The sequence below is a fragment of the Gordionus sp. m RMFG-2023 genome, chromosome 1 (genome assembly GCF_954871325.1).
Source record: "Gordionus sp. m RMFG-2023 chromosome 1, tfGorSpeb1-WG-v2, whole genome shotgun sequence".
Taxonomy (NCBI): Eukaryota; Metazoa; Nematomorpha; class Gordioida; order Chordodea; family Parachordodidae; genus Gordionus; species Gordionus sp. m RMFG-2023.
In genome coordinates, this window is record NC_088775.1 from 75,160,155 (window position 1) to 75,184,324 (window position 24,170).

General features: G+C 28.0%; 1 protein-coding gene across 3 annotated transcripts in view; it reads left to right on the plus strand.

Annotated features, from left to right (window-relative positions):
- LOC135931446 (CD109 antigen-like) overlaps positions 1 to 24,170 on the plus strand; it is a 35,448-nt gene that overhangs the window by 1,131 nt on the left and 10,147 nt on the right. For 2 of the 3 annotated variants that reach the window (XM_065468563.1, XM_065468562.1), the window contains exons 2-14: positions 12,444 to 12,605; positions 13,673 to 13,928; positions 14,591 to 14,840; positions 16,586 to 16,708; positions 17,059 to 17,299; positions 17,403 to 17,591; positions 18,038 to 18,209; positions 18,324 to 18,590; positions 18,748 to 18,876; positions 19,079 to 19,342; positions 20,118 to 20,417; positions 21,543 to 21,606; positions 22,808 to 22,843. In XM_065468563.1, coding sequence (XP_065324635.1) covers positions 12,448 to 12,605; positions 13,673 to 13,928; positions 14,591 to 14,840; positions 16,586 to 16,708; positions 17,059 to 17,299; positions 17,403 to 17,591; positions 18,038 to 18,209; positions 18,324 to 18,590; positions 18,748 to 18,876; positions 19,079 to 19,342; positions 20,118 to 20,417; positions 21,543 to 21,606; positions 22,808 to 22,843 — 2,449 coding nt within the window. In that variant the 5' untranslated portion in view covers positions 12,444 to 12,447. Of the gene's footprint in view, positions 1 to 12,341; positions 12,606 to 13,672; positions 13,929 to 14,590; positions 14,841 to 16,585; positions 16,709 to 17,058; positions 17,300 to 17,402; positions 17,592 to 18,037; positions 18,210 to 18,323; positions 18,591 to 18,747; positions 18,877 to 19,078; positions 19,343 to 20,117; positions 20,418 to 21,542; positions 21,607 to 22,807; positions 22,844 to 24,170 lie in introns of those variants that run through there. The other variant, XM_065468564.1, reaches the window with a different exon arrangement.

A 24,170-nucleotide genomic window follows, 5' to 3' on the forward strand; every position in this document is an offset into this window, starting at 1 on the left:
CGAAAAATATAGGATGAGGGGGAAAAAATATCCTTTAAAAAAATTGGGATGATAAGGGCTAGAGGCATGTGATAAATTCTGGCTTTCTTAAAATCATGAAGAAAGCAAATTAATCTTTTTTCCGCTTCGATTTCGATTAAAGTCTGAAAATTTATATAGTCGGCTAAGCCCTAATAAAAATTTTAAAGCAAGCTTCGTCCCGATTGAATCTGAGAGAGAATATCATACTAACCGATTCAAGTTCCATCGCATCTGGAGGCCTATTAAACCTTTCTCTTGCTGCAAGTCTCACCATCTTAAGTTCCATTATGACCAAAAGTTTTGGAATCTACTGAAAATGTTTCAACCTATTTCGATAAAGATAAATTAGTCGGTCAATTTAGGAAAATTAAAATAAAGATGAAAGCAAATTTTATTTTTTAAAGTTATTAACTACAAAAGAGTGTTCGATCTCTCATAAGACGAATAAAATATAAATATTTAAGAAATTAATTGAACAATTTCATTTTTTATTAGTTCTTAATATGGCATGAGTACTATACTTGTGACATTCTAACCAATTATAAACATTTTTTTAGAGTCTTAACTCATATCTAAAAATCACAATTTTTTAAATATATATTCTCTATTAATCTGATTTTACTTCTTATGATTATCTTCCCGAAAAATTTTAAACGTCTTAATTTTTGTTTGCTACAAATATTCTATTACATTTTAATTTTTTAGAAATAACGATTTGTTATAATATTTTAATTTATAAAAATGCAAATAAAAGTCTTAAAAGAATTATAAAATGATAATTTTTTGATTTTAAATGTTGCCAAGAATATTTCCATTTCATTGTTATTATAAATAATTGTCTATTTGGCTCCACTTGATAACACGATTTTTATTTTGAAAAAATAAGGCTCCTATATTCTTCTAGAGGAGAAAAGAAGAGTTATTTTACGCTTTTGATAATTTACATCTTTATATTATTTTAAAAAAAATAGTCTATACTTTTTGATGTGTTATAAATTTTTGAACATGGTATTATCTATTTTTTTAAAAAAAAACCCAAAATTTTTGAGTTAGCATAAATGTATAACATCCAAAGCCCTTTATGAACCGAGCCGACCACACTTGAGTCGGTCATATTAGGACTATACTTTCGGACTTGGTCGGGTCGAAGCTTGATTTTAAAATTTTCGTATTTCACAACATTTAAAATTAATTTTGCCTTTCCTTAACCCTTAAAGTTTTTCCCTTTCGTAAAAACATCGTTTTTTCAACAGTTCAACAAAAATTATAATCGAACTCGGACCTATTCTAAAATCATAATTAAGATCGATCCAATTTAAGGCTCTTGATTCTATTGTATAAGATCGCTTATCATATAAATAAGGAGTAGATACAATAAATTCTAACACTTAAAACTAACGGACAAAAAGTGTCGGACAAAATGACACTGAACAAGAAGATCTCAATTTAAAAATTTTTTAAAATGCTTAAAAAGGATATAATTTTAAAAATCTTACCTTTTTATAAGCATTTTCATTATTTTTTTGAAAATTGGGATCTTTTTACCCAGGTTACTTTTTCCCAGGTCTTGTTCAGGGCATTTCCTTCCGTAATTCATGTTAACGATATGAACGAGTAAGAGAAAGATAAAAAAATAAATAATAATTTTGGAATTATAAATTGAAATACAAAATTCTAGTTTATTATTTATTAAATTTAGAAACCTTCTTATTCATTTAATCCTTTCTAAAAATTTGGTCTAGAGCCATTTCAAAAAATTGACCTTTTCCGTTATGAATTAATTTTAGATTCTTAAAATGATGTGTATTCTAAGATTAAAAGTTATTGGCATTATTATATTTTAAACACTTTTTATCATTAGTCTATATAATGATAATCGCTAAACTCAAGATATGATCGACTGAAAGAAATTTTTTGATCGGATGAAATATATTTAAAATTGAATAAATATCTGAAGTAAGGTTAGGGTTATTTAAAGGTATGAGAGATATGATTTAGTGTTTAGTTATAAAATTTAATCCTTTTTATTATAAAACATATCAAGCCTGACGGTCATGTGATTCTAAATAGACCAATTGAAATTTAAATAAATCTGCTGTGGTAATGGCAATTTCATTGAGTTTACCAGAGTGGCGTGGCCAGGATTTCCCATATGGAGGGGGGGGGGAAGAAGGGGTAAAAAATTTTTAAAAAAATTATTGTTTACAAGATTTTGGCTAAAGATTAAAAAGTGACTGAGCATTTATTCTGTACATTTTATCAATGTTTAGAGCTTAATTATATATTAATTTAATCGATTTGGTATACAATATAAAGAAAGAAAATTGCCAAAATAGATATCGTGCTAAAATGTAAAATATAAAAACTATATAACTGGCTTATGCTAATATTTAATACCTGACTAGTACTCAATTCCTCTCTCAAACATGAGAACCACAAAAAGAAATAGTTGTAAACAAAATGAAAACTGTCATGCTTTAAGCATGAAGTGAGCCAAGCTTTTGGAAACACTAATTGAAATATTAATTGAGCTTTATTAGTATATTTTATTGCTTTATTCTATCTAATAGTTGGTTTAAAGAGGAAAAGAATTATTGATAAAAATTAAAAAAATTTAAAATTTTCATTATGCCAGAACCCAGAATATAGAAGTTCTAACTATATGGTTTGCATTATTAATCTTATAATTCTTTAAATAATTTCGCCAGCCATTAAAAAAGTAACAGAATACCCCAAAACTAACTGTGATACCACCTCTTAAGCATAAAGTTAGCCAAACATCTGGACATTATCTCGAAAATTCATCTCATTAATTAGTACCTATTTCATACTTTTTAAGTGCTTCAATCGATTTGGTAGATAGATTAAAGGAAAATATTTTTGTCAAAATAAAAAAAATCGCCAAGTTTAGCTTTATGTAGTATGGAAAATTATAGGAGCAAAAAACAATATGTAATTCATTATTATTAGTACTCACTAGTTTATCGGTCTATCGGTAATACAATCTTAAATATCGAATTTTAAATTACAATTCAAAAATCAATTTCGTCTGAATACATTCAGGTTTCCTTTCCCCCGACTCAAGATATTATTGAATATTGTAATTCTATGGATGTTATTTTTTCTTTTCAGTTTGTTTAATAAATATAGAAGCAATTTAAATCTTAACCAGATAGATCGAAGATTCTATAAGCACAAAACAATAAAAAAATTAAATAAACGAAATAAAATAGGTTTTACTCTTAATTATCATTATAAATTATCCTCATCTTTTAAAATATGAGACTTGGTATGGTTGTAGCTTTGATACCTTTATATTTAATATCGGCATGCATATCTGTGCTTAATATTTGTTGAAACAGGAATAATTGTTTCTTCATAATGAAATTGACAAAGTAGTTTTTTCTAAAAAGGAATATGACAAATTAAACAAATTTTTTGCAAGATTATTTAAAATTTATTTAAAAAATATATAAATAATCAAAATTATTTATAAATTAAAAACATAAAAATAGGTGTTTTTTATATTTTAGGCATTTATATTATCAATTTGGTAAATTAAAATAAATTTTTTAATATTTTTTGAGTGGGGTTTGATCCCCTTAACCCCCCCCCCCCCATCCCCCATGTCTACGCCATTGAGTTGGACCATGATCTTATGTAACAACTATCGATTTTTCATTCCTCAAAAACAAAATAAAAAAAATTATATTTAAATGTCAATGGTGGTCGTTTGATAATTTACTAACTCACCTGTTTTATATCTGGTTGATCGCGCTATTTAATTAGTATATCACAAAGCGAGTTAAATAAATTTACATAGAAATCAATATAAATAACACTCATAAACTTTACTTTATTGGCTTTTTAAGATTACTAGCAAGTGAAGAGCTAGTTGAAAAATAAATGATACTATTTTAAAGGCATTCATAAAAACTTCCCGAATCTCAAACAGGGCAAGGTGGAATTTCTTTTTTGTATATCCTTCGCTGGACAAATTTTTTAAAAATGTAAATTTAAAATTATTAATATGTTGGAAGAATTACTTAGCAAATTAGCTTTTCATAATTCGATTATCTCTTTTGAAAACTATTTACTCAGTGATTGAAAATGTATAAATTTTCTTAAAAATAAACCAAGCCTTGATCGTGAAGTGATTAAAAATTAAAAAAAAACCCGATCTGAAAAAAGCTTGGACACGGGCAATATGATAAAATTATAAATAAAGCTTTTCTAAAATATTATCCTAGGTGGGAGCAATTTGAAGAAATAAAACTAGTTAAGACGAGTTCGCAAGCTAAATGCTTATATGGAGTAGCGCAAACAGTGACGTGTTTAAGGTTTCATTTCGGAATCCGGTCAATTTTAAATTGACAAAAAAAATATGAAATCCGAAATCCAAACCCTATCAAAAAAAATTATTGGGGCATTTTCAATTCCCAAAGCGTCCATTAAATACGTCACCGAGCGCAAACGAAGAGTGATTTCATGTTCATGGTGAGACTTTGATCTTGGAAACGTAAATTGAGATAAAACCTTATTGGTGTTCTCGGATTCATCAAATAATTTTTATAAAAGAATTCGGGTCGGTTTGAAAATAACAACAAAAATAAGGGGGATTTCATTCATATTCATATAATTTAGCTCATAAAATTGAAATATGATATTTTTATATTAGTATATTTGTCCATGTCATGTTAGTATGTTTTTTTTAAAATTTTATTCTTTTTACTCGTAAAATGAAGTACGCTAATATTGAATTTAAAATATTATTATTTGATTATACTATACTAAATTAATTGAACTGGCCCACACTTAAAATTATTTTGAAGTAATTAAAAATCATAAAATATATATGATTATCAAATGTGATAATTTTATTAGAATTTATTTTTAAAGAAATGTAATGTGTTGTGCAGAGTTGTTAAACGCTACTTTTAAAAGTAGCGCGCTACCGCTATCGCTATTTGTTAAAAAAAGCAGCACCGCTATCGCTATTTGTCAGAAAAAGTAGCTCCCTATAAGCTACTATTTTTTAAGCTACTTTTTATAAAAAAAATTTACAAACAAATTTTTTATTTTTTGCTTATAATGTTATTGTATAGTAAATATATAAAAATCAACATTTATAAATATTAAAATATAATTAGTTTTGATTATAAAAAAATTTATGTAATAAAAATAAATATTTATGGTAATTTTTTGCATTTTAATAATAAAATCATTTCGATATTATCATCCCCAAGTCTAGAGCAACGATCAGAAAGTATAGGTTTTGCCTTATTAAATAATCTCTCGACACTAGCACTTGAGGGTAAGGGCGTATTTAATCTTATTTAATATAAGATAGATTATCAATAATTTTATTTGCAAGTACATCGTATGTCTGGCATTCTATTATTATTTTAAGGGCTAATGGCACAGATCTTCTTTTTAAAGTTCTAGGGTCTAGCCAATGGCCTGTGATTCCCAAATAAGCTCAAAAATATTTAATCAGATCAATTTATAAATTTAAATAAGTTTTTACCTTCTGTTATGTGTTCAACTATCTCCCGTGGTACATATATATGATATCTCTGATAACTCTACTATTAGAGCATCTTTCATCATTTTAAAGTTATCTGCTATTTTATTCATTAGTGTCTGGCGGCATAAAATTGTTGTACCAGGGGATATAGTTTTTATCATCATGGTAAATGATGGATTATCAACTAAGGACATTGGCTGAACTGTATAAATTATAAAATCAACAATAACTTTATTAGCCAATTTCTGAGAAATATTGTCATTTGCATTATTAATAAATTTGGTTTGAATTGAATTAGTCTTTTTGGATGTAGAGTCCCCTATTCCAAAATTATTTAGATGTTTCTCCATTTCCTTAAAACTCATGAACAGTCTTATAAAATAAATATTATTAGAATGTAAAAATGACATTTACCTTTAGATGTTTCTTGAGGTTATAGCTAGTGGATTGATTTGAGCAAATATTTTTTTTACATTTTAAACAAATAAATTTGAAACCAGTTTTGGTTATATATTTATTTAAAAAATTTTTTAAATCTAGGGAATGGGAAATTTGTATTATAGCTATTAAGAACATTTTCTTCCCTGGTATCTTCCATTTCATTAATATCATTGTCTGAATCACTTTCAACGATTTGGATATCCATAGGCGATGACATTTTAAATTAACACGTGATTTAGGTTTATAATACAAATGAAAATATAAATTACAAATTGAAATTATATTTTAATTTCAAAATTAAATAATAAATCATATAAATTATAATTAATTATGATATTATATTTAAATTTTCATTATATTTTTTAAAAGTAGAGAAGTAGCGGCTGCGCTAAAAAATTAAATAATTACAAAAAAGTAGCCGCTATTAGCTATAGCTACCAAAAAAGTTAGCGCACTACTTTAACAACTCTGGTGTTGTGTTAGTAAAGTAGTTCGTTTAATAAGGATGGTAAAAACAATTTCTACCTTTTAACCTATTATAAAAACTAGACTAGAAGAATACTAGAGTTTTTAGTTAATGGTTGGTTAAAAAAACACCTCAATTATTAGAGATTAGATTAATAATTTTTGGGATTCATTTACATTCATATCATTTATTATCCGCCAAGCGTATTAATTTAACTTAATTTAATTTATTTTACAATATTCATATTAGGGTAATTTTATAATGAGTATTTTTTGTGTATATTTACATACATAACCTCTAATATTTTTGAAGTGGTAAAAAAAAATTACCCCAAAAAAGGTCACTAATATATTTTAAGCGGGAATTTAATATTAATTTCAGAGACTTGGAGGCCCGGGCCAAAGCCCGGCCTGTGCTTTTGAAAATAAACCTTTTTGGCAACACGAGCGAGGCTAATTTTTTTTGCAAATCACGGCCACTTTAATAAATTTTAATGAATAATAATAGTACCCAATATATTAAAAATGATATAATAATTTTTCGAATGATTTTTATTGATATTTCATATAGTTCACATCGCAAATTTGCCTCTTCTCGTAAATATCATTAAAGGCTAATAAAAAAATTCCCCCCTACACGCCCTCACCCCTTCTCTTTCCAAAATATAAATAATATATCACTATAAAGAAGAAGTTGAAAGTAAAATTAGCAAAAAGTTAGTGACTTATTAAAATAACGCCTATAATTCAAAATTTTTGGAAAAGAGCATTTTTATAAAATAAAAATAAGTGAAACTCCAAAAATATTATATAAAAATATAAAGCCAAAGGCCTACATTAAGTGCACCTAAAGACCTTCATTAAAATTTATGGCAGAAAACAAACCCGTCTAATAGTGCCCCCCCCCACCCCAATATGAAAGGACGCGCCTATGTTTGACAACTGTATTCTTCTGATAATGGATATTCTCTTATAACTTATTCCATCTTTACCTTACAAAATAAGTATGGTATTCACTATTCATCTAATAACGGTACATTAGGACAAGGGGGGGGGGCTAAATTATTGTTAAATTGCTGTGCATATTATCCGGTCAATTTACCCATTTAATTGTAATGTCATGATCTTTATAAATTAATAAATCGTTGCAAATTATTAATTTATATAATATGATTATTGCATTTTATTATGAGTTACTGTTTAAACTGCAAAAAATAAATTCTCATGGGCAAGAACTTCTACACCCCGATCCTCGAGTGGACCAGACCTGGAACAAAGTTTAATGGGCCGGACATTTTGCGCATTAAAATTTTGGGATCAGGCCTGGTATGACATTTTATAACTTATAAAATCATGATTTTTATGAAACTTTAATAAGCCAGCCAGCCCGGGCATTAAAATTTTGATTTTTTTTTTAAAATTTAAAGTTAATATTTTGATCTTGATTGATATGATATAATTAAAAAATTGTAATATGCTCTATTTCTTTGTATTTTAAGAGCTGTTAACTAAAATATTATATCTATAAATTATATAGTAAATCGGAAAAATTTAATTTATTTATGATATGATCCAATTACAAATACACAATACAGATATCAAACATGATTGATATAGAAACCCTTTGTAGAAATTGACAGTCATTTAGGAGAAAAGCCTTAATTAAAATATTAGATATTAATATTAAAAATATTATGGCTGGAAAATTCGTAGGATCGAAGCGGGCCAGACTTTACAGACCTCTACCCCCTACCCCCTACCCCATATCCTACACCCCCTGTTAAAATTAGCATAAAAGGAAATCTTAATCAAATCACACAAAATTTTATTCAAATGACGATAGCTAACTATACCAGCCCCCCTTGCGCTATACCTTCTCACTTTTCTCCCATGGTAGAAATCCTTGCCTCTGGTGGCAGGTTAATTTGAACGGGTTCCTGGTGCCACAAATATCCCCTCCCCCAATATTGCTGAGGCCTCGGATTATATAATATATATTGTTAATTTTTTTAAAAAATAATAAGCCAAATGATAGCAAATCACTTCGGAGGGAGATAAGATAAAATTTTTGATTCAAATTTTTGTTTATTTAATCTTTGAAAATAACGCAATTATTTTTGGCACTTGATTTCAAAATTTTTGTTTACTTTATGCAGTTACATCACGAAATTTGCTGTTAAAAAAGATCGACGGAATAACTGGTTAAAAAAATCTATATTATAAAATGGTGCGTCTAAAATACCTTTTAAACTAGTTTAAATAGAAAAATAACCTCAGACTAACAAATTTTTTCGCAAAAATTAGGCCTTGAAATGGAATGGATAGTAGAATAAATTATTATTATATTAGATTACGTTACTCGTCGGCGCGACTCGTTATTGACTTGACGTTCTTCAATCAATGGTTTGGTTATGATATGACTAATAAACAATGTTATTTCTTCGATAACACAAATAACTAAATTAAAGGTCGAGTAATTATTTTGTACAATAATTTTAAGCAAATTATCCAGACCGGTCTATAGTTACCTTTTCTGAAGGAAAACACATACATTTGTCTAATTCTTTAAAAACATTTCTAAAACTTCGGATCAGTGCAGCTCTACAGATATTTTGCACGATTTGTCTGGCGCGGCCCGAAAATTTTTTCCTTACCCTGCCCGACCTAGGGGCTGGATTTCCAGCCGGGTCGCGTTGACGTTTAAACTAAATTCTAATAAATGCATAGTTTCCAATTTTTTATATTATTTTTTTTAAAAATTTGAATGACGAAATTATAACAACTATTTCTTAGAAATATTTCAAGTTTAAAATCTTATTTTTCTATTATTATTAATTATTTTATATTATTATCATTACCTACTCTTAATTTAATTCAGATAAAAAAAATGTAACCATCTGCTGATAAAGATTTTCATTTTTTCCCCTAAAATTTAGAAGATTAAAAAAATGGATTAATATTTTGCAATATTTCTTCATATTTATGTTTATAACAATAAAAACATCAGAAATTGACGGTCAGAGTTGTCAAGCTTTAGCCCTGTCCTGGCCCGGTCTAAAAAGTAAGTTCTCTAAATGTGCACGATAGTGGAAAAAAAAACACCCGGGCCGGACTAGCTTGATTAAAGAAAATGAGCTGTTAAAAAATATTTAAAAAGAATAGTGTTTACTAAATATGTTCGCAATGGCTTACTAGGGCTGGAAAACGGACCTTGCAGAGATTTTTCCAGGGGAGGAATATTTTTATAAGGTGATTTGGAGCATTTGTTAAATTTTAGACAATTTTATAGGTTAATATTGCTTTAAACATTTGGCAAGCTTTTTGCTTTATTAGCGTGCTTTTGGAATATTTAGCTAGCTTTATGCATATATCGTTATTTTTGCGTGCCTTTTGTATATTATTTATCTTTTCACGCTCTTTTCTTGATATGACGTCATTTTGTAACATGTTTAGCATTAGTTTGTTATGATTTTGCGTTGATTTTCTATCATTTGGCGTGTTTTTCTTGCTGGATTTTCTATCGCTTCATGTTTCTCATATTGCACACCTTTTGTATCGTTTCCGGTGGTTTTTGCGTGTATTTGGATTTTTTTTTCTTGCATTTTTGCATACCTTTCATTTTGCATGCCTTTTGCTCATTTTTCATGACCCTTATATCGTTTTCTGTGATACTTTCCTTTTACATCATTACGAGTTTTTCTACCCATTTTCATGCTTTTCCCCCTTATTTTAGTCTTTTGAGTGATTGCTGCATATTTTTCTTTCTTTTCTCTCATTTTTTTAAAAAATTTGTGTTTGGGGGGGGGGGGGTGCACTTTTTGTGAAAGTTAGTAATAATTTTTACAAAAAATCCTGCCTGAAAAAATGGATTTGCAATCTTAAATAAATTCTTAAAATCTTATAGTTATATACTTTTTGAGCTGTTAATAAAAACGAAAGATGTTATAAGCAGCAAAATGGTATAAATTTCATATTCATTGCAATATTTGCAAAGCATTACCCCAAAAGTGAGTATTACATTGTCGATGAGAAAATATTTAAAATTATAGAAAAGTTAGTTTCCCTATGAGATAATATAAAACAAGCATCAAGAAAATGCGCGCCTTGAAAATTATTTTATATGGTTATTTATATATTTGTTTTCATCAATATGGGTAAAATTTTTAAACAATATCACATTTACAGGTAATTAATTAAAAATATATTATAATTTACCAAATAAAATATTTAATTACTAGAACCCTATATGAAAAATTATCTTCGAAAATGTGATAATATTTTGTTGATAAAATTTTCAATTACCGAAAAACATATTAAATTATAATTTACTTATGGCCCAATATCAAAAAGAAAGCGGAAACATAATTATTATGTCTAAGATGATTTTTTTTCTACTAAATTTAAACATTTTTTAAAATGTGTTAATTAAAAATGTGATGACTTAAACCTGGCAAGCATATAGGTCACTTCATTTTGAAGGATATTTTGAGTAATTTATCATTTTATCCATCTTCTTTTAAATACCATTTGACCTTAAATAACTATAGTTTACTCATGTAAAAAACCAAAATTCATGTATTTATACAAATATATAAAAATCATATAATTTCGTATAACATAAGTTTACGGTTTTCTTCAAAAAAAAGGAGTCCTTCAATATATATTTTTTTAAAAGGATCATAATTTTGACATTTGAACTAATTTATAAAAAAAAAATATTAATTTTTATAACAAGAAATATGAATTTTTATTTTTACTTTAAATTTACAATATTTTAAATTATGCTGCACATCGACCTTGTTAGACCGATATTATACTAGTTTCAATGATGTTCGACAAATCCTAATATAAAAGATGAGTACAAACAGAGTAACTCTAAAATTTAAAATGCTTCACGATATGGACATTGTTTTTTTTGCCATCTTCGAATTTGGAGGGAAGGATGAAGACTATTCTTTCTTAATCTAAAGCGTTTCACTAATTTATATTATAGAAAAATATGATAATTATTATAATTTATAATATGAATGAATACTTTTTATTTTAATTTTTTTAAAACTCTTATGAAATATTATCAACCAGGCATTGTCCAAATCTGGTTTCAGTTCAGATGCAGGACATCTTATAGGAATCAGTAACGTCAAAATTGTTTTTTTGCAGTATTATTTAAAAAATATATTATGAATAGTATATTATATTTTTTTATGAAGAAATGTGGGTGATTGAGTCATATAGCACACTCTATTTGTATTTTCAAAAGTTGGTAATTTAGTAAAAGTTAGTGATCTGTATCGGGCCTAATTTTTCAAGCCCGGCCCGGCCTGATCCCGAATGAATTTTTTTATTTGTTCCAAAAAGCCCGACCCGAAATAAAGAGTATTTGTCTGCCCGACCCGAATTTAAGTAAATATTAATCTTTTTTTTTATTGTAAAAAAATTATTTACAAATAAAAAATAGTGCCTTGTTTCTTGCAGAATTAAATATATCTTTATTTGACGAAATGTAATTATATCATATTTAAAAATTTAAACCCATACCCGGTCCGGCCTGAAATTTAAAAAAAAATATTAGGCACCCAGCCCGAATCTAAATAATTTTTTATAAATGGGTCGGGCCGTGATTTTCAGATCTCTAGTAACCACTACTTTTAAAAAAATCAAAAAACCATTTTTTAAAAAATTTTTTTTTTATTTATATATTTTTTAAAATAATTTAATTTTAGACAAAAAAATAATACTATTTGTATGTTATGTTACACACTATTCTATCTATTGTACAAAATTTATTTTTTTTTCCAAAAAAAAACATTATTTTTTAAAATAATTTGATATAAAAAAAAATTTTATTTCATATTTTTTGTTACCAAATTTTCTATATAAAAATAATTAAATTTATATTTAAAATTTAATTTTTTAATAAATTGTTCTTAATCATTTTTTAATTTCAATATTTTCACTGTTTTATTATAAAAAAATAATTTTGGTTTAGCGAAATGCGTCATAACACCTTCCCTTGCACAAAAGGGAATCTATCATTAGGAAGTGTATTTTCTTCTAATCGTAAACATTCTTTACTTCTTTTCATCGTCCTAATCATGTCAAGTATGCCTCAAAATACCTCGGTCGAAAACACCAAAATATTGTCAAAAAAGTATATTTTTTTAAATTATAAATATGTATTTTGTTTGCGACATTTTTTATAACGTTTATTAATATTATTTCTTTTTAAAACCTTTATTTTTAAAATTAAATAGCGTCATTATTTTTATTTCAAATGAGAAATATTTTATGTTTGCTTTAAAGAAAATTTTCTATTTGGTATACAAGAGTTTTTTAAACGGCTAGATTTGAGTCGATTTTTAAAAACGGTTAACTCAATATTTTATACATAACGTAAACTTAAAAATTTAGGTCATTGATGACATAAAGGTTTGGACATCTATTAAGAAATCTAGAGGTCTAGGCAATATTTTTCTGGCTAAAATATTGAGTTATCCATTAAAGATCGGCTCAAATCTAGCCATTTAACAATACTAGGTCATGCTATTTCTTTCGATGCAAATTATGTGTAATAACTAATAAGGTGGAAAAAGTTGAAAGATTTAAAAAATAAATAGATTATTACTAAAAAATGTTATCAAGCATGCACTAGCGGTGCATTAAAATATTATATTCATTTACGCCTTTTTTCTTGTTTTGAATTAATTTAATATAAAATGCTTGGGGGAAAAAATAGGTCATTAAAAAAATATATCTGATTTACTATTGCCTTGATATTCCTCTAACAAAACCTTGAGCTCGCGAAAACTAGTTTTAAACAAAAAAATTGCTATAATTTTTAACAATAACTTTGTCAAATATGAAATTAAGATTAATCTAATTCTTTCTATTTTTTACGAGAATTGTCATGGACTAGGATTCTTCTTATAAAAATGTAATGAAAACAACAACTATTTAATTTATTTATAACTATACTAAAATTTCGAGCTATACTATAAACAATAGTGTCTTATGTTTGATTATTTAATATGAACAATTTGACCTTAAAATGTCTCAATTAAATTTAATGAAACTTAATTGTGTGTAAACACCAAAGTCTGACCTGAATTTTCCATTAAAAATTTGGCTAAAATGAGGGCAGCGGATTTTATCTTTTTTCGAAATTTATTTAGCCTTTTTTTAAAAAAAATAAAAACCAAAACTCATATTACAAAATAGCACTTATGTAATAACCGGTTCTAATACGATAAGGCCAGATTCTGATTACGACGTGAGTGTTCAAATTCTTAGGTCCCCCGCGATCAACTTAGAGGTACTCGTAGTTATTCTTCCCACAAAAGATTCTGATGGCGGTATAGTGCCTTTTGAGAGTGACATCGTCGATAGTCAATATATAGAGGGCGTTAATTACACGGTTATAGCTAGGGCAGGAGGACTTTTTGGTCCTGGCCGGGCCCAAATCCTGAAGCTCAAAGTTAGTTCGATCTTTTTTTCAATGTACAAAAATTCAAAGCATATAATGTGTTTTTGGTTTTTAAATCTAATTTTCAGATATTTTCCTCTCTTTTATTTTTTTATTTTTTAAAATAATCATTCCTTGCACATTTTTTTCTAAACTCACGATTTCAAATAAATATCCGAATCAATATTAATATATCGTTTTTAAATGGAGATAGAGCAAAACCTGAATTCATAGTTCGCCGTGAATTCGGACTAGTCGTGAATGAGGGGTAACAGGTTAAAAAAGAGTAACTATAACGTGTAATCCCTTTGCTAAATATTTCAAATTTTGTCAAAATGTGCATATCTTATACTTACATTATGCTCAATTTTAAGTGAGCGGAGACATTGCCCCAAAACAATTTTTTTTATTCTAGATATATTTGCCTTCCTTCGGCACGGAATCGAGTGAAGTATATTTGTTATCTAGCTCTTATATTATGATTGTTTGGCCTATTATGCAGAACAAAGTTTTTTTTATATCATAGAAGCAAAATCCCTGCCGCTTGGTCCTAGTCCTCCTTACTCTCTATTTTTATATTCAGTGATTTATATTAATAATTAAGTATTCAAAACGATATTTAACTCTGAATTTAAATTAAAATAATCAAAATTTTATATTACACAATAATATAGATCCCAGCTTTTCTATCCTTGGAAAGTTCTAAGAAAATAGCGCTCAAAGTTTTAACAAACGCTCAATCTGCGCAGGATGGCGATGCTCAAATTGGAAAGGAGATTGTGACAACTAGTATTCCATTTAGAAGGGGACCAATTATAACCCCGCTAACAAATATTCGGAATCAAACCGAGCTAACTTTCAATGGGAAAATGCAGTCCATATTCGTTCAAACTGACAAGTCGAAATACAAACCATCCGATAAAGGTTTTATTTAGCCCCATTTTATTTTTCCTTTTCTATAGTTGAAGAATTATGCTCAGTCATATATTAAATTTTCTTTATCAATAATTATAAGTCTTAAGCTGAACCCCTATTTAAACTTCTTAACTAATTTGAGCCAGATTACATTTCGATCCCAATAAAGCTCAAATTTTACCTTTACATGGAAGCAGTGCCGGCTCTGATGCAAAAAAATAATCTGGCGCCTCCCATACAAAAAATATCAAAAATCACAATTTTCAATACAAATTTAATTTTGATATCATTTTTAAATTTTTTTAAAACTAAATTCCGTAATTCTATATCTTTTATAGTTTCATTTTCAATTGAAATGATCGCCAATGAAAATAACCACTCCTGGTTCATAGATGTTCTCAAATAATTTCTGATCAGAACATTTGAGTACAGATCACTTCTTAATATAAAATTTCAATGGGTTATATATTTGAATCAACGACCATTTTATAAATTACTAATTCATCCACAAGTAGGTGTCAAAAATGTTCCTTTCGCCAGTGTTTGTATCTGTTAAATTTACTTCAATTTTTAAGAGTTGTTTCTTTTGAAATTAATTTTCTATATTAAATATTGCGTTTGTGGAAGATGAAAAATCTTCAAATTGACGGATGAAAATCTATGGAAGCCTCTATGAGATGAAAATAAGTTTATACTCTGAATTTTTATTTTGAATTAAATAGATTCAGTGGATTATTGAGTTTTTATAAATTCTGGCTTAAGATCAATTTCAACATCAATTATCTTTAATCTTCAAATGATTCATCCTTTTTTTACGAGTCAAAAAAATTAGAAATATTTGCGGTAAAATATTTTTTTGTCATATTTTATTGAGAATTTTGCATTAATTTGCTGATGAAATTATTTTTATATAATAATTTATACCTCATGGTATAAATAAAATCAAAATATTTCATATTTTTTTATCCCTTCAGATACAGCGACAATATTTTTGTCAAATAATGATTTGTTTATATTTTTATCAATTTTTGTTAGGATTTCAAGGAATCCTCTATTTCTCAAAATTATAATGGCTTAAGGCTTTCGTCACGACTTTCCCCCTATCAGATATTCTTTGAATAATGTTATCTTTATAATTCTATTTTAATATTTTCCTTCTTAACGTTGAAGCTGACAAAAAATTATTGATTTCCTTTATAATAATATGAAAAAAAATTGGTTGAATCGGCATTTGTTGAGTCATTAACAATCAAATTTTATATATGGTGCAAAGTAAAATATTTTGTTATTCATTTTCAAAATCATTTTTAGAAGCCCATTCTTTCTGCTTCTCATGTTGGCTCCAAACCCTGACCTCGAATTTTTTATATCAAGTTCATATATTTAAATTAGCGTTTTTTACGCGTCTAATAATATGGTTTGTTGAATTTATGTAGTTGTAAAGAATTTGTTTTCTTTCTATTTTTTCTCAATATCTGATTTTTTTTTACATTTAAAGTCAGTGCTAACCGATATATGGTGCATAAATAGTCATTCAAATCTGGTTTTAAAAATAAATTAAATTTAATATTAAATCTTTTGACGCCCTTAAAAAATTTTTAATACTGCTAGCGCTCCGCGCATACTGCTTTCTTGGCAGAGGTGCCCATACATGAAAGGTATTTTTCATTTGGGTATATTTCAAGAATTGAAGCCTAATTTTAATAAACTACTTATATTTTTTAAATATGTTCAATTATTTTTTTTATATTAAGTTCGATTCAGAGTAATAGAAGTGGACTCAACTCTCAAGCCTCTCATAGGGAAAGTCACCGTGTTTATAACGGACTCCAAGGAAAACAGAATCAAACAATGGTTGAATCAGGATTTGAAACAAGGTAAATTTCTTATTTTATAATAAAGTAGTTTAGTGGATTCATCTCTAAATTTTCTATGAGAATAAGTATTATATTCAATTATAATGGCGAAAACCTATTTGAATAGAGAATAAATATTTAGAGAAAGAAATAAGAGAAGATCATTTTTAAAAATAAAACACGCCAAGGACTAAGAAAAGGAAAGAAAAGTTTAAAAAACTAATCTACCACCTACATAACCTTTATATTTTTTTCCAAATAAGCATGTTTCATTAAATATGAGAAAGGGGGGAAAATGGAAAATAAAAATAAAAATAATATTGACTAACCACTTGTTTTTCTTAATCAATCTATTATAATTTATTGCATAGGCACATTTTCTTCCGACCTTCAATTGGCTGACAAAGCTGTGCTGGGCCAATGGACCCTAACCGTTCTTCCTCTCTCTCAAAATTCGTCAGATGTGTCCCCAGTGGGGGAATCTATCACTAAAACCTTCGTGGTCGAGGAGTACGTTTTGCCGACATTTGGCGTTGAACTTTGGGCTCCTTCCTTCGTAGTTTTTGACAAAGCCAACAAGAAACTCACCGTCGAAGGATACTTCGAAGCTCAGTTTTTAATAGCATTTTTTTTGCCTATACTTTATAATATGAAATAACTTTGTAAATCAATTTGTTTACACCAAAACATATTTATAAATAATTTAATTATTAAGATATACTTTTGGAGGTACGGTTCCTGGAAAAGCTATTATAATCCTCAAGGACAGCTATGGTGATTACGTGCCTAGATTAGGCATAGTCAAATACGAGCAAACCGAACTAAGCCTACCGGTAACTGAGCGCAGCCCTACTAGAATAACTTTCAAAATAAGCATAGATTACACCGGCAAAGAAAACTACAAGTTAAATTTTAATATTTTTTTTTTTAAAATAACTTTTATAAACACGTAATCCTTTATAATTATCTGAGTGCCCGAAAATTTAATTCCCTTGTATGAATTATTGGGTGTTTAAAAACGAATTTGTTAAAAAAAAATAAAATTTTGATTCGGCTTTAAAGCAGAGGAATGAACATGATTCCGATCTGTACAAAACTAGTTTGCTAATAAATTAAGATGATTCGGCCATGCGGAAAGAAGAGAATCGAATTATGTAGGTTACGATTTAGTAAATGTTATGTATACAAATGGTAATAATAAAATATCTAAATAAAAATGATGGAAGTGTATGGAATAAAAGTTGCTGAAACCCATAGAAAAAAAATAACACAATATTCAATTATTTTCCAGCCATATTTCAAATTTAGTACTTTTATATTTTTGATTTAATTTTTTTTTCTTCTCAAAAGTGCGGACTCTTATACATACGGTCATACATTCTCTCTTTCTCTAACATTTACCGACTCTCTTACTCTGAAATCAAGATCCGCTAATAGAAATTTTCCGGCTTACATCTCGCCTTACCAATTGACTCTCGTAGGCCCCACTTATTTCAAACCCGGATTAGAATACGAATTAAAGGTTAAATGATACCTTAAAAAAATAAAAGAAGGTAGGAGTGGCGATGAGAGGAAGAAAGGAATAAAATTTTAAATAAATTTAGTTTCATCGGATCAATATATTTTTTTCTTGAAGATAATTGCCTCCAAATTTGACGGAAAACCTCTCACCGAAACAGATATTGCACAAATAAAGCTCGACCTTAAAAACAGCGGTTCTTCTGAAGGCGAAAACATTATACAATTTAAAAGGACTATGTATTACAGCAAGCCTTACCAAATCGATAATGAAACGTTTACGTCCGAGATAACCAAGCAAAAGAGTTTGCAATTGGATTCCACAGGAATGGCTAGTGTCGTTTTAAATGATTTAAATCTCGACATAAATAGGATCAACTTTGAGGTAGGAAAATTATATCGGAAATTTTAATTTTTTTTTTTACTATTGTGAGAATTATAATAATCTAGATAGGAACAAATATTAGTTGTTTTTACTATTAAAATTGCTAAACGGCATATAAATCATTTTAAATCTTATTTTTAAATATAATAATTTGAAGGGAAACTTTATCGGTCAAACCAGGAAGTTTAGCATATCTACCAACAAGTTCGAAGAACCTTCCAATCTCTTCCTGGAATTGAGAAATCCTCAACAAGCTGAAAACGACGCCGATAGGAACATCTTAATAGTAAAATTATTTTTGATCTATTTTAACCATGACTTATTGTTTAATGTAACCTAACCTCGTTAAAGCGTTAACAGGAAATTTGGATAGTCTAGGATCTCACAGAGAGTTCACCTATATGGTAAAATAAAATACTTTAAACCTGTTGACTTATTTTGTTCGCAGATTATTTGTTATTTATATGCCAATTCCTTTTATAAAATAGCTCGGTTCGACTCACACCCTCATAGCTGTTTCATCCAGCTCCTTAACAAATTTAACCGTCCTTTTTATAGCCCGGGGAAGACTAGTCAGTCTCAAAACTGTCCTCATAGAACCATCTTCTTCATCTTCCGCCATAGAAATCAAATTTCCAGTCATGCCATCACTAGTTCCTTCCTTTAAGGTTCTCGCTTATCTTGTTAGTCAGAATGGAAACGTTATTGCTGACAGCCTGGCTTTCAAAGTGGATAAATATTCCGAAAATTTTGTATGTAGAATATTATATAAATTTAACACCTTTCTCTTTCGTTTTCATTAGGGCTGTGCCGATCCACAAATTTTTTAATGGCCGATGGCACCATCTTGTTAAGCTTTCGAATATTCGTATATTAAACGGATTTGAAAAATTTATAAGTAAAATTTACTCCCATAAAAAATTTATTTAATAAATATAACCGTAACCATAAGTTATGCGAGCCTGAAGAGTGACGAAACAAAAATACACTTATTATTATATGAAGAAAAAACGCTTATTAAGATGGGATCTTATTTAGAAATTATATAAAATATATATAATATACCTGTATTTACAATCATAAAATAACAAAAAACTTTTAAATATTGGATAAAAATAACTATCCAATCAGATTTTTCAAAACGTTAAATATCGGCACTGCCCTAATTTTTATAATGTTTCTCCCTTTTTCGGAAGAGGGGGTGAGGAGGGATTGGCGAAAAGTGAAGTTTTGGTTTTATAAAAAAAAATTTTGATTAATTTTTTATTAATGAACAAAAATAAACTTTTGATATTTATTTTGATGTCTTATTCAGCTTCTACGAACCTATTAATTTAACATTCCTTATTCTGTTTTTTATATCTTCTCATGTTATGAAACATAATTGATAAATAAGTCCCCAAAGTAAAGATTATATAAATGATTGTTAATTTTTTTTATCAAAAAAATAATTATACTCAATGTTTTAAAGTATATTCTTTAATCACCATTTCTTTTTCCATAATTTAACCATTTAAAAAAATATAGGTCGAATTGAATTTCGAGCCGAGCAGTTCCAGTACCAATAACTCTTTGAGTTCTAATTCCGATTCGCTACGTCCTGGCGCGGAAACTTCCCTTAAGATTAAAACGGTGCCCAACTCTTTCGTCACCTTATTAGCCGTTGATAAAAGCGTTAGTCTTTTGGACAATAGTAACGATATAACTGAAGACGTTATACGCAATGAATTAGCGCTGTGGGACAGTGGGCCCGAATATGATCGTCCTATATATGGTCGGTTTGGCTATCCCAGGCCTTCTTCCGGCAACGTTTATCAAACGTTCAAGGTTTAATTTTATAAAATATCGGATAAAAATTTTAAATAATGTATTAAAAAAATTTCACTTATGGGTTGATTGTTTGGGGCATTGAATGAAATTTACCATGCCTTCGTAGAAAAATGAGACCTGCAGAGGTATATTTTGCACGGCCCGGCCCGGAATTTTCAACCCGGCCCGGATATTTAAAAAAAATTTTTGGGGCCCGGCCCGGCTTGGCCTGGATTTTTTAAAAAAAAATTTTTTCAGGCCCGGTTCGGAATTTTTTTAAAATTATATTCGACCTGGTATATACAAAAAATTCATCTATTTGGTATTTTTTTATCATATTTTTCAGCGAGTATTATCATTTAATAAGCAAGCATATTAGCTAATGTTGTTAAACGGCTGGTTCTGAGCCGATTTTTAAAAACGGATAGCTTAATATTTTCGCGAGAAAAATATTGACTAAGCCTCGAAATTTCGATACTATATGTCTAGACCTTTGCTCCTTCTAGGCTTGCATAATATTTTTCTGGATAAAAAACTGAGTTAGCCGTTTTTAAAATCGGCTCAAAACGAGCCGTTTAACAACACTACTACATATTTTATTTTTTTAAATTCTAAACAGATATTTAGTATATTACAAATTGGTACTATAAAAAATTTGTGTAAATAATATTTTGAGAATATATTATATTAATTGTATTTATAAAAAAAATAAAACTGATATTTTAATTAATAAAAAATATAACATATTATATAATAATGTATTTAATCCTTTGCGTATTTATTCCATGGCAGGAAAACTATAATTATATTATGTAATAGATACTATGAGTGTTAGCTAATGTTAACTTTCACCAAACATTATATTAATCATAACTATATATAATCATTATAACCATATCTAATTGACGAATATAATAATTCATGTTGTATAAATTTTTTAAAAAAATACAGCTCGTCCTGGTACCCGGGCCGGGCTTAGGGCCGGGCCTGCAGGTCTCTGAGAAAAATAAAGTATTAATTTAAAAAATGCTCAATTTAGCTATCAAAATTGCTCCAAATGAATTTTAAAATTTTACCATTGATTTGCAACTTAAAGATGTTTATATGTCATTACTATTATTGCATTCATAAATATTTATTCAGAGTGCAGGCTTGGCTGTATTGACAGACGCAGAACTTTACGTTGGGAGCGATATCGTATATTCGAGTAATTATATTTAATTTTCTAAAATTGAAAGATATTAGCTATTAAAATTTATGGCATTAAAATACTTACATTTACTAGCTGGTAACATTTGAAATAATTAAAAACAAAAATATGCATTTTGAAAAAAAATGTTAGAAAAAATATTTAAAAATCTACAATTCTATTATTCCTACATGGCAATGGCAGGTTCAAGAGGAAATGTTTTTTTTAAAAATTGGTTATGTTATATATTTATAACTAAATGTTGTCTAGCTTCCTCTCCTCACTGTTGTACAAATCAATTTAACTGTGTCTTTGTTTAGCCAGATTGAGACAAACGGCCCTATTTATCTTGAGGATATAATTGCAACATTTGATTTCTACCGACTCGAATATAATTAAATTATTATTTTCGAATACCAATATTTAAGTTAAAGTTGGGCTAGAATTTCACAAATTAAACCTCAATGCACTCTCTTTTATATTATTTGTATCTTATTCTCTGATGCCGAAGTCTATTCTTTTCCCCCAATATATACCCCTCTACAATTAGCGCGAATTCGTGGCGAAGCATATAAAAATACAGCCATATTTTGTATATTTCACCGCGAATTCGTACTAACTGTGAATGAGTAATTATATAAAGTTTAAAATGTTTCGCGATTTATTTTGTAAGTTTTATTTATTGTTTAAAATTTTTTTTTGGTTTGCCTTAGCAGAGTGTGGAACTAGACTCTGGAACCTTCGAAATCGCGTCAAATTTATAAATCGAAACTAGAAACTACTTTTAAAAATTATGCGAACCTAAAAAGTAGAGTAACTTAGAAAAGATTTATGGGATCCAAAACGCTTAATTGCTGGGGGGGGGGACTTCTAAACATAAATGTCATTAACCGTGTTGTTTTTTTATAAAACTATTATGATATAAAAATGATATGTTAGGTGTTGTTTATTTACCTCATTTTAGCCTATTTGTAAAAAACGGTTAAATTAAGATTTTTCGCCAAAAAAAATTACCCAATGCCTCCAAATTTTTCTAAAAAATGACAGAAAGATTAGATCAGCTTTTGGCGAAGATTTCCAAAGCTTAATTGGTAAATTTTTGCAAAAATCTTGATTTACTGTTTTTAAAAAGTTTTGGCTTTTAAAGTTTTATTTATATTATTTTTTATATCTAAAAATAAAAATATTGGAACCTCTTATTACCTTTTTTCATAATAAGGGCGCAGGTTCAACCTAGGCGGTTTTGGGAGACGTAGTATATTTTAATTTATTTACTAATTTATTTTACATTCATTTATTTACATAACCTATATAAGATAAGGCTTCTAAAATTTAAGCGCCGGAATTTTGCCAAAGTTAGACAAATTAAAGCGATTCGCGATGTGTTTTAAAATTTTAGGCATATTTTTCTTTAAGCGTGTGTTATATAAATACATTATTTTTGTTTAATTTAATAAAATTTAAAATCAATGGAGAACTTATTAGAAAGGAGTTTTACTTTCAGAGGCTTTCGTAGATGAATCTATGTAGTTCAAAGGGGCTTCTTGTTTTTTTTGTATGTTTTGCTTTACCCTTCATTCACAATTAGTGCGAATTCGCAGCGAATAATACAAAAATACGTAAGTGTTTTTTTAAAATAAAAATTAAAACTTATGGGTTTAAAAAACCATTGAAAATATTTCAATTTAAAGGGCGCCGATAGGGATCGGAACGGAAACGACCCTTGTTTTCTGGTCCTGCTTAAAAGCTTAAATTTTGTAATATAATATTCTATTTAGAAGAAGGAACAAGGAAGTATAAGTAATGTATTTTACAATGACCAAAGTCTAGTATATTTGTAATTTATATAAAAAATATAAAATTTTTAAGTTATAAAGTGGATAAAAGATAAACAATAAACAATAAAATTAAATATCAAATTTGTATTGAAATGTTACTTCTTCTTTTAGTCGTCTATATAGCTTCCTCTAAACAAGCTTAAATAGAGATTTACCACGTCTTTGTTTTATTGGTACCAAAAAAAATATAAATAACAAGTAATATTTATTTAATATACAACCTTAACAAACCAGAATAGGGTGCCTCATAGCTCGAAGGCTAAGCAGAAATAAATTTCAAAAATAATACGCACGTTAACACTGTCGGATTTTTTTTATATAAAATGTGTTGTTTTAGATTTTATGTTTAAATTAACTCCCAAAAAAAATAGTAAAATAAACCTTGAAGAAATTATTAAATTTTATGGTTTATTAACCAAGTCATAAATAGGGAAATAATGGTCAGAAATATTTTAAAAAAAAAACTCCATCTAAGCCGCATAGATCCTTTATGAAAGTATCTGAAAGTAATACGCTTGCACATGCTTTGGCACAGTCTCTTAAGCCTCTTAGCTACTACAAGGCTGACAGGGATCGGAGTTTTGTAATTATGTTTTCAAAAAAATAATTTGATATTTTATTCAAACTTATAACACGCAAAATTTGTTAGCACCATTTTGGCGGTATCAGAAGGGAAACATATAAATTTTGAGCGGCGCATTTCTAATTTTTTATGGCAAGTCCTATGACTAACACGACTAATTT